Consider the following 12,077-nt stretch of genomic DNA (forward strand, 5'->3'; position numbering starts at 1 on the left):
ATATAATAATACTGATAATAATGTTTATAAAGGTAAAAGTAAATACATTCAAAAAGTTACAAGCAGAATGTTGGACTTCTAGATAAAACTAGTATATACTATTCCTAAAGCCACTAATACGCATCTTTAGGCATGTACCTACAATTAATGATTTTAGTGTAGATACTTTGATATGATTTTGCAATATGAAAGCTGTTAAGGCGAACTTAATTCATTCAATTTGTAATGTAATTCTTGTAATGTTTTGTCTATTTGTGCTCACTGAATTTGTGCGCCCCTTGAGGGACTTGAAGTAGAGAGGGTAGAAATAGCCTAAGCTACTCTATCCCTTTGAGATGTATTTCTTTCTTTTCTTAATAAACATACTTGAACTTTAACTCAATTGTATAAGGATAAATCGCCTCGCATATCTGAAAAATACTTTCGTATTATTATAATATAATATACTCATTTGCCATCTTATTAGTCACAATTTTGACTTATTCTAAATTTCTATTGGGCATTTTATTATCTTGGAAGACGAGAACCGAAGCGAACACACGCCAGCGCATATGTGTGTTTTATAGTTGCGTTTTGTCTACAGCACAAATACTGTATGTGTTTTTGTCTACACATCTCGTATACAAAAGGGTTCCTGAATATAAACCTGTTTGTGAACGAACTGAACTTTTGTGTACTAAACTGACGCCCTCCGAAGTGGTTATATACGTTTCGACCTCACTGCAGGTTTGTGGCTGGTCGATCATTATTTTAATATATTATCATTTTGTACCATCTGATTACTCGCATTAACTTATTAGCAAATTCTATCGTCTCATTTTGGTTATATTATTGCCTTTGCAGACGATAACAGCAAGTGACACAAGCCAGCCCTTAACGTGTGTACGAAAGGGTGGTAGTTGACAGTAGGAGCGAGGTGTATGGGGCTGTGACCACGTCTCTTCCACCTCTCTCCGTCTCTTCCATCTCCCACTCCGTCTCTTCCACCCCCGCCACCGTCTGGGAGAAGAAACCTTGAGAGAGAGTAGAGATATCAAGGAAGAAGAGTGTGGAGTACACCGTCGGCACAATGTTTGGTGCATTGTCTTCCAACAGCACGCAAGGTAACAATCTTGAGTCACTCCCAAGTTATAGATCTAAGCTCCATTATTATGCATACCATGACCCTTCCTTGTGAGTGGTTCTGGAAACGTTACAGGCTATTCATGAGCTGCAGGTGTTGAGTTCGTCTAGTTGAGCTATGGTATAGCTGTTCTTATAACTAACTTAACGAAGATACTACTACAGTACTTCCTCGAGTGAAGGTGACGTCACTGGGTATATCCTCTTATCACTAATGTATTGGCTCAAACAGTCCAATAAATTATTCAGCTAACTAATTTATTCTTAACACGGTTTACATTATTATGTGGTTGATTATAAAGTAATGAATGAGCTATGAATGAGTTCCGGTGCTCAAATCGGACATAAGACGATTCCACAGAGCTTTATGATTGTCTAAACCATATAAATTGAACCATATAAATATAAATTAGGATGTGTTACACTTGGTTAGGTTAGGCAGGGTAAGAATACGTACGTTTTAAGATCCATTGGCAAAGCAAGTGAGGTACGATATGACTTGTCCTTCCATTGTTGTATATGATGTCCTAGATTTGTGGGATACGAGTACTTCTGTATAAAATATGGTTCACAAAATTTTTTATTTACTTTTAAAACCTAACCTAACCTAATCCAGCTTCTCACTGATAGATATATAATTATAATTAATAGTAATATGAATGTATATATTATATATGTATATATACTATATATATACTGTACTTTATAATATATATATATATATATATGCAGAATAACCACATATGAAAAATAGAAAATGCTTAACGCGTTTTCGGCTAATTCGCCTTCATCAGAGCAAAGTAGAATGAATTCTACTTTGATTCTACTTTGCTCTGATGAAGGCGAATTAGCCGAAAACGCGTTAAGCATTTTCTATTTTTCATATGTGGTTATTCTGCATACTTGGATCAGTGTTTTTGTGATCATTGTTGCATATATATATATATATATGTGTATATATATATATATATATATATATATATATATATATATATATATATATATATATATATATATATATATATATATATATATATATATATATATATGTGTATATATATATATATATGTGTATATATATATATATATATATATGTGTATATATATATATATATATATATATATATATATATATATATATATATATATATATATATATATATATATATATATATATATATATATATATATATATATATATATAAATATATATATATATATATATATATATATATATATATATATATATATATATATATATATATATATATATATATATATATATATATATATATATATATAATGCAAGCAAGCTTGAATGGTCCTCAAGCCAGTAGGCAACTGCAAATATATATATAATGTGTGTGTATATAGATATATAAATATTTATATCTGTCTTTCTGTATATTAGTCAGATACAGTGTTTCCAATGACAGCCATTTTTTTTAAATGAAAGTAAATGCTTTCTTTGAAACTAGTTTCCCAACAAAATGGGATGTGCTAGAAAGTACATGTACTGTGCTGTACTGTAATATACAGTGTACAGGACAGTACTGTATAATTGACATCTTTACTACCAGTAAAACATTCTTTTTCCAGATCACAATCGCCCTGAACTTTATGAAGAGGTTAAGCTTTACACAAATGCTCGTGAAAGAGAAAAGTGAGTTTTTTTAGTAGTAAATTTATTTTTGTTTATCTTTTCATTTATATTATGTACAAAATGAGCAAAATAGAAACTTGAAAATTTAAGTAATTTTGTATTTGTAGGCTTACAGAGTTAGGTAAGTTGAACATTCAGAATCTGGACTGCAATGCTGAGGATTCCTCTTAGTAATGTATCAGATGTGTTTACTAAATAATCTTTCAAAAACTGATTTGTCAGAGAAAAATTAAAATGCCAGCAAGCCAAGATATAAAATCTTGGTCATAAGATCTTCACAAAATAATTTTCAGAAGATATTAATTTTTGGACAATGAGTCACAGTAACATGATAGCTGAAAATATGATAACCAAGCCACACATCATAAAGTGGAGAAACGACTACGTTTTGTTCCATCCTGGACCATTATCTAGTCGTGTGAGGATTTGACTTTATGTACAGCACTGTACTCTTAAGTTTTCAGTTTAAATAATTTGTGTTGAGTATGATACAAACACTATTGAACATAATGACTACAAGAATAAATTAAATTTATAATTTGTGCTTGTCAGGTATGACAACCTTGCTGAACTGTATGCTGTGATGAATACTTTACAGTCTCTGGAGAAGATGTACATCAAGGTCAGTAACTGATGTGGGTGTTTTAGACTTGCTCATTTAACATGTGTAAATGAGCAAGTCCAACAGGAAGGAGTGATTGTATCAATCCCAAAGTATAGATGGGAAACACTGGTGTGACTAAAGGTGATAAATAGTAAGAGAAACTTGACTGTAATAGACCACTAGCTATATGCAGGTATAAGTTTGAGACCTTGTGCAGAATTGAATTGTACTGAATAATGTTAATAACTTTATACAGTAGAAAAAATAAGTTTCCAACTCAAAGATATTTGAGCGTGATATAATAAAAATTACTATATGTACAGTAAATTACAATACTATAGTTTTATTGTCATATTACACTCTTCAACACAGTAAACTAAGGTGACTTGGAGCTAGTAGTTTCAATTAAGAAAAAAATGTGTATAAAAATATGTTCATAAGAGACTTGTTTAAAATTTTAATTGTTAAATTCATTATTTTAATTTTCTATTTCTGCTTCTTTGTCTGTCTATATCTCTCGCTCTTTTGCACTCACGCATGCACAGAGCACAAGTTTTTTCTGGAGTATAACCCTTGCATGTCACAAAATATTAAACTGTCCAGTTCTGTAAATTTAATACAAAATGCTAGGAATAATTATTAACCCATGGACTGTGCCATTAGTTTGGAAAATGTATGGCAAGGGTGACCTATTGATTTTGAGAGTCGTGTATTTGGCTGACAATGATAATCTTTTCTGAGGGGTGCCCCTTTAGGCTCCCTGAAGTTATCACTAATTCAGTGCCATACTACAGAGTGCCATCAGTTACGGAGTTCTATTGGCCTACTGGGGACCACAAACCAGAACTAGGTTGTGTGCCCGGTTTGATTTGCCCCGCTTAGTGTTAGGGACTCAAATTTGTGGGTGTTGGTGAGTTTGACCATGATTCCGTTCGCATCTCTCTATCCTTGCCCAAAGTTTGCCCTTCTCCCTCCCTCCTGCTTCCAACTCCAAAACTTTTGAGAGTTTTGGAATTGAGAAAGGGTTTAGCTAGGGATGCGACTTGGGTGGATCCTGATTTGGCCCCGTCTAGTACAGGCGCAGAAGCAGTTGAGCTTCTCTATCCTGCTGAAGCGTCTTTGTCTTTCCAGCCAACCCCTTCCTTCAGAGCTTTTCTTCATACTCTGCTATTCTTCAATAAGTTTTTGTTAATGTTGCTTTAAGTATTATTTGCTCTTTGGTGTGTGTCAAGAGATCTGAAAGTCTAGCGTACCATCCCAGCCAAACCTAGGACTCTAAGAATTATTAATACACTACATAATTGTGGGAAGTCATAGGAGGATTTTTGGTGTGTAGGACATCAATAACAATAATATGATTATTGATGGCCTTCAGACGTAGGATGTCCTATCCACTGCTTGTTGGCCTGCAGGTTTAGGCCAACAAGTTATGTGTACCTGATGGTGGGCCAGATTGGCTAAATTATTCCCACATCCTGAGAGACTATAGCTCTCACACTTTAAGTTACTGGTACAGTGGAAACAGGGATGCCTCCGCAACTTTAGTGAGCTGAACTGACTTGACAGTGAATGACACCTCTTGACAAATGACAATAGCTAAGTTGTTTTCATGTAATGACTTGTATAAATACTTCAACATATGCATTGTTTTTTCTAGGATGTGATTCCACCCAAGGAATACACAGCATGGTGTAGTAAACTGCTTGTGCAATATAAAGCAGCCTTCAAATTGGTACAATGTGATGAATATCCTTCAGTGGAAGCATTTGCCAAAAAGTACAAGGTAAGTCGTGTAACTGCCTAATCGTAGAATGCCACAATTTATTTTGAATTGCAAGTTATTCAAAATTATATCTTTCTTATAACAAACTGGACAGTATTGCATTTATGTTTTTACCTACTTACCTATTTTGCTTTTCTGACCCATTGTTTCAAAGCCCACCTTATTGGATTAATTTTAATTTGTAGCACACATTGGCAAAGTAATTATGTGCAGTGGTTTGAAAGTGCTTACCTCAGCTGGTCCTTCCCCATTTGGTCAGAGCTGTGCTCATTCTTTTCAGAAGGCAGCCTCTCGTAGTTTGTGCTGGCCCTTTTGCGGTTCACTTTTTGGGCAGGCTCCCTCGCCTCACCTGCGACAGAGTCATCTCGGAGTGAGTGGGTTCCCCACTATTTCCAGTCGAGAAATGGGATTCATTGAGGGTGAACCAGTTCATTCCTTGTTACTCCTTTTGGATGACCACTCTGTCCCAGGTCCATCTCGTCCTCTAAGTGGATGCTTGGATGATTTCCCTGGACCTGTGGTACACGTATTGGCATGTTCCTATACAGTACAGTACACTGAGTTTGGGGATTGGTTATGTTTTAAGGTGGGGTGGAAGGCTTACCATTTTTGCATCCTGTTTGGGCTAAATTTGGCTCCATTTGTGTTCACATGCTTGGCCTGAGTAGTTGTGGCTTGTCTTCATATGTTGGGGGTTCATGTTTTGTCCCATCTCAATAACTGGATGGTATGGGACCGAGCAGATCTGCGTGTCTACCAGCCAGCGATATGGTTCTTTCCCAGCTAGCTGGGTTCAGGTTCCTAGTGAGCTGGTCGAAGTACCAGTTGTTGACTTCCCAGGTTCGGACTTGACAAATTTGGGACTGTCCGAGTTGCTTTCCTTGCCTCTGGCGGCCTTGACCTGGCAAAAATGGTATGGTTTATTGTCTAAAGAATATAATAATCTGAACATATGTGTGACATGAACGTATTTGTGTGTATTGATGTTCCACACATTTTGTACTAGAGATTTCTTTAATTATACACTTGCATAATAAAACTGCAAAAGAAACGAAAAGCAAATCAGTGATACTGATATAAATCGGTATAAATATATTTGTGGTAACTCTTGCCATACAGCTCCCTCATAAAGTGTGACATCATGAGATTTCATCTCTCCACCATAACCAATATAAGCTACATAATTTTTTTTTTAATTTTGCTGTGATCAGGGAAAAAAATTTACTTAAAAATTAGAGCAAAAAATTCAGAATTTATATTCTTTCTTACACACCAGTTTATCATGTAAATTGAGTGTACAGTGCAGGGGTTAAAGATATCTTATATACTACCTGAAAGCAAAAATATATAAAAAATAATGCTTTATACAGTATTTTATATTGAATAAAATATTTTTAATTTTTTTTTTAAGAAGCCCATGTGCAAGTCACATTCCAACTATTTCTCTTACTATATATAACTTGTATATTTCTATTGTATATTTTAAGAGTTCCAGACATATTTGGAGTTAAGTTGCATCCAACAGTATAAGCACTGAAGTTTTTGGTATCCAATTGTTGGGAATAGGAAGTCTGTTGGGCTTATTGAGGTAGGGGAGCCGGTCGGCCGAGCAGACAGCACGCTGGACTTGTGATCCTGTGATCCTGGGTTCGATCCCAGGCGCCGGCGAGAAACATTGGGCAAAGTTTCTTTCACCCTATGCCCCTGTTACCTAGCAGTAAAATAGGTACCTGGGTGTTAGTCAGCTGTCACGGGCTGCTTCCTGGAGGTGGAGGCCTGGTCGAGGACCGGGCCGCGGGGACACTAAAAAAAAGCCCCGAAATCATCTCAAGATAACCCTGTAGCCAATGACTGATCTTTTTCTAGATACCTCACAGATGGGAAAAATTCTTAACACTTAGTGCTTTATTTGTTTAGTTATAAAATAATACACATGTTTTGGAGATTAGGACATAATCTCATTTGTGAAATGTACAATGTAAGTAGTTTCATGTGGTGCATATTTCAGCTTGATTGTCCGGCTGCTCTGGACCGTATCCGTGAAGATCGCCCAATAACTATTAAGGACGACAAGGGCAATACCAGCAAGTGCATTGCTGATATTGTGTCGGTTAGTAGCTAACTTTATTTTATTACATGAAATAAATAGTGGTAAGGTCTAGTGGGAACCCCCACCCAACCAAATTCCCACCGTATCCCACTCAACGTACACCACCACCTCACCCACACTCGACCACTACATCACCACCAGCTTTATGCCCATTTTACCCCTAAAACACACCCCCACACACCACAGACCATGCACACACACAATTTAGTAAAAAGTGAACTAGTTCTGTATTAACCTAAATATAAATTTGAAGCTTAATATTGTCTCTTACTGCAGTTGTTCATCACCGTCATGGACAAACTGAGGTTAGGTATTAATGCCAATGATGAACTGCAACCAGACTTGAAGGATCTTCTTGAAAATATGACAAGACTTTCCGTAATACCACAGGTATGTTACCAGATTATTTTTGTAGAGATTTACAGAAACTATTTAAGATAGAACCGACAAACTTGAGTTTTAGCATTTTTATGAAGGAGCCATATATATGGGGCCCCTGACAGCTGAGTGGACAGCGCTTCAGATTCATAGTCCTGAGGTTCCGGGTTCGATCCCCGGTGGAGGCGGAAGCAAATGGGCAGTTTTTTGCCCTGATGCCCCTGTTACCTAGCAGTAAATAGGTACCTGGGAGTTACAGCTGCTACGGGCTGCTTCCTGGGGATGTGTAACAAAAAGGAGACCTGGTCGAGGACCGGCCCGTGGGGACACTAGGCCCCGAAATCATCTCAAGAGATGGGTTAATAAAGAGAACAATGCAATGCTCATTCCTTTATATGAAAGTTATGCTACATATGCTACTTAATTTTCACTTGCATCCTTTTGCTATGGTTCATCATTATCTGTTTTCTTTCATCTATGCCATTAAAAATCTTTGCAAAAACCTATCGGTGGAAAAACAAAACATAAATCAATCTCTAATAGAAAATATGGTCTAAGTAACTTTATACCTAACATAAAATACAATTAAAAATATAACCAATGAGCACATTTGCTGAAGGATCTTATTTTGTTATATAAAATATGCCTCGGGTAACTAAATAATATTTCATACGGGTTTCCAGTGCACATAATATTGCATACCTGTAAATGTAATCAGTAAGCATTCTCACCTAGGGTTTTCATGTTAATTCTGCCTTTGTGAGCTTTACCTCCTCCTGGAGCTTCACTAACAAACACAAAGGACTTACCCCAGTTACTGCTAGCATGCAGGGCTTCAAGTGACTTTTGAACTCCATAGAAATAAGTAAATTTTCAAGTGGTTTGCTCGATGACAATATGGTTAGTGCATCACCTCACAATCAGTTGTTCCCAGGCTCAATTCCTGGTAGAGATAGATGTTGAGAGCCATGATTATTATGGATCTTAAGTCAAGATTTGGTGTTTAAATGTTCAAAATAAAGCATTTAGGATACATACCGTGATTCATGTTTTAAAAAATTTGTATTATCACTAAGACAGTGTTTTTTTTTTTATCTTGTCCTCATAAATCCACATAAGCATGTATAGAGAAAGATATTGTTAATCCAAGAAATAAAAATATCTATTATGAAGAGATACTACGAAAACTTGTATTCACTAGAAAGACAGAATAAGAGGGGGCCCATGATAAAAGTAAAGTACAGGATATTCAAATCGATGCAGACGATGAATCACAATAACGTGGCTGAAGATATGATGACCAAACCACACACCAGAAGATGAAGAAACGAATAGTCCAGGACGGATCGAAATATCATTGTTTCTTCATCTTCTGGTGTGTATTTTTGGTCATCGTATTCAAATTGATGAAATGTAATAACCAAAAAAATAGGTGTGAGGTGTAAGTATGAGAGTTTGAGGGATACATTCTAGGTGGTTTCAGAACTTAGTGCTTGATTTTGTTGCTGACATTTGGCTACATTTACTGGATCCACCTAATAGTATGGTACTTTATCAAGTGTGATAGCTTCAGGGAGCCTCCAGGGCTCTCCCAGAAACTTGTTTCATTAAATTCAACGCTGGCTTTTTTCAAATATGGTAAGCGAGCGGCAGAGGTCTCTAGTTCAAATGATGTTCCCTCTAGACTGAGTGGGTTTTTGAATAAAATGGGGCACCATAAATCATCTCCAGGCAATTTGTGCATATGAGCCAATCTCTGAAGCAATTGGAGCAGTATAAGGGCTAAAGCCTAATAATTGATAGCTTATCACTTAATTTTGCAAGGAAAAAAAGTTCAGATCAGTTATTGTTCCTGTTATTTAAAGTGAAATAATGAAGAAATGTGTCCATTGAAAAAATTTAGTATCTAGGAATTGAAGCATTGGCAAAACTTACCAAGACAGCTTTACTTGGCTCAGGCTTGAAAAAGTTAATATGTTTTCCTATGTCATTTTCTCTTAGCTGCCCTTTCATTCCATTCACCACTGTATTAGTGTACCAACATCCCCTCTCACATACCCACAGGATTTTGAAGGTCGAGCAAAAGTTAAGGAATGGATTGGGACACTGGAAGGAATGACAGCGGATGAGACATTATCAGAAATTCAAGTTCGACAGATGATCTTCGATTTGGAGTCAGCATATAATGCCTTTAATAGACTCCTCCAACATACATAAATTTATACAAATTCTCCAAGAAACTTATCTTAATTTAAATGTTTTTATTTTGTAGGAACTCATATAATCTCTTTGCATTCATTTATGTCCCTCGAGGCCAAAGTTCAACTTCGTTTGCATATATATACACATACAGTACTTCCAGTACATATACATTATTGTATATACATCAGATATATAATAGACAGATTGATATACAGTATGTATAAAGTATATTGTACTGTGCTTATTTAAGTGTTTTAATCAAGGGCCGATACCAAATTTCCCTAGATTTAGTTGAAGAAGGAATCGAGAATAATTTATGCATATGGTACTTACCGGTAATTAAATTCACAATTTTTTTATTGCATGTATTCATCAGTGTGAAGCTGCAGAGAAAGTATAATTATAGGCTTTCAGAAGTATGAAACTGTATTTACCCTTTCCATAATAAAGTTAATGTCTTGATGCTGAATATTTTTTGTGGTGGAATTAAGTATAACTAAATGTAAATTTTTTAAGATTTAGTCTGTGTTCATCATTGTTATAAATGCCTTATTTGGGATATGTTTTTGAATACAGATATTAAATTGTATAATTTTAAATATTTTATTTGCAAACCTTCCAATTTGTTCATTAAATTATATATCTACTGTGTGTGTGTTTAGCCTTTTTTGTATATACAGCACCTAACCATTTTTAAACTAAGAGGACACGTGTTACATCTGTGTACACGTAAACAGATTTCAATGGTGTGACATTCCTTTCTTTTGAAATAATTAACCACAAGTCACTATACCATTTTCTTTGTTAGGCAACATTGTCTCTTTCATGGTCTCTAAATGATAGGCTGGCTGACATCACACTAGATTTATATATTATATATATATTCACATCACCCTATTAATAGATATTACTGTCTGATGTTAATTTGTTTTGATTTAATGCCTTTTGTCCATAGCAAATAAATTTGAATATTCACACTTATGATTGGCAATTTTGTTTTATTCTTCTGCCAGCATTTTTGTATATAAAAATACAAATGTTGACATAGAAGAAATAAGTTTATCAAAATAAGAATTAGAGTACTTAATCTTGCATTATGTGGTCGTATGGTAATGCTAAATGGATGGGTCATAATGTAATGACCATCCTAGTGAGGGATGATGATTTCAGACGGGTCCAATTCAGCACTGGAATTTTAGTGCAAGATTAGACCTTTCAGCACCAGTCCAGTTCATTACTGTTCATTCACGTCCCGGTCATTTACATTCTTCATTCAAAAAATACTGATGTGCCTGTACAAATACTTTAGGTTGGGTTAAGTTCATTAAGCTTTGTATCTCAGGGCACAGGCCTTGCATCACTGTTTTTCCTTGTTCTCATATCAGATATAGACAAAAATACAAGTCGATTTTGTGCCAAATTTTGCAGATGACAAAAATCTGCATGAAAATTACTTCTGTAGAATACATTGAAAACCACATGCTGATATTAAGAGTTTTCAATTGCATAGCAGAAAATTACATGATTATAATTTTTTTATTTATTTTTATTTATTGATATATACAAGAGTTCTTACTTTCTTGTACAGCCACTAGCAGGCATAGTGTTTTGGGCAAGTCCTTAATCCTGATTTTCACACACACACACACACATCCCCAGGAAGCAGCCTGTAGCAGCTGTCTAACTCCCAGGTACCTTTTTACTGCAAAGTAACAGGGGCATCAGGGCAAAAGAAACTCTGCCCATTTGTTTCTGCCTTCCGCCAGGGATTGAACCTGGACCTTTAGGACTATGAACCTCGAGTGCTGTCTACTCAGTCGTCAGGGCCCCCTGTTTAATGATGTTTAACAGTGATAAATTCCAGGTACAGTAATTTTAAAAAATAAGACCTTAAAATACAGAATACAAAACACAATCAAATCTCCCCATTGTAGGAAAGCAGCACGTAAAGGATCTGTGAATAATGATGACTTTATGTTTAGGGAGCATAACTAAGCAAATATATTTGTCTATTTTCAGTAAAATCTAAGCTAATTGTAATTTTTTTTAATTTTTAAAGAAATGGCCAATTTGCGCATTCATTTAAATCCAGGACCTGGTTCCTGAAATTCTACATTTATAAAGAAGTGCCAAATAACTTTAGCAAAGTATTCAGTTCAATATGAAGAAAGAGCTTATGTATATGGAATCCTTGTGACATTAAAAATGTAAGATT

General features: G+C 35.3%; 1 protein-coding gene across 1 annotated transcript; it reads left to right on the forward strand.

Moving 5' to 3' along the window:
* The first annotated feature begins 597 nt into the window (after positions 1–597).
* On the forward strand, positions 598–10,508 carry Vps28 (vacuolar protein sorting 28). The gene is made up of 8 exons (XM_045744283.2): positions 598–726; positions 844–1,103; positions 2,722–2,785; positions 3,338–3,407; positions 5,047–5,172; positions 7,181–7,282; positions 7,559–7,672; positions 9,725–10,508. The coding sequence occupies exons 2-8, from the start codon at positions 1,070–1,072 to the stop codon at positions 9,875–9,877; spliced, it is 663 nt and encodes a 220-aa protein (XP_045600239.1). The 5' UTR covers positions 598–726; positions 844–1,069; the 3' UTR covers positions 9,878–10,508.
* The last annotated feature ends 1,569 nt before the right edge of the window (positions 10,509–12,077 follow it).

This window comes from Procambarus clarkii, chromosome 32 (genome assembly GCF_040958095.1).
Source record: "Procambarus clarkii isolate CNS0578487 chromosome 32, FALCON_Pclarkii_2.0, whole genome shotgun sequence".
Taxonomy (NCBI): Eukaryota; Metazoa; Arthropoda; class Malacostraca; order Decapoda; family Cambaridae; genus Procambarus; species Procambarus clarkii.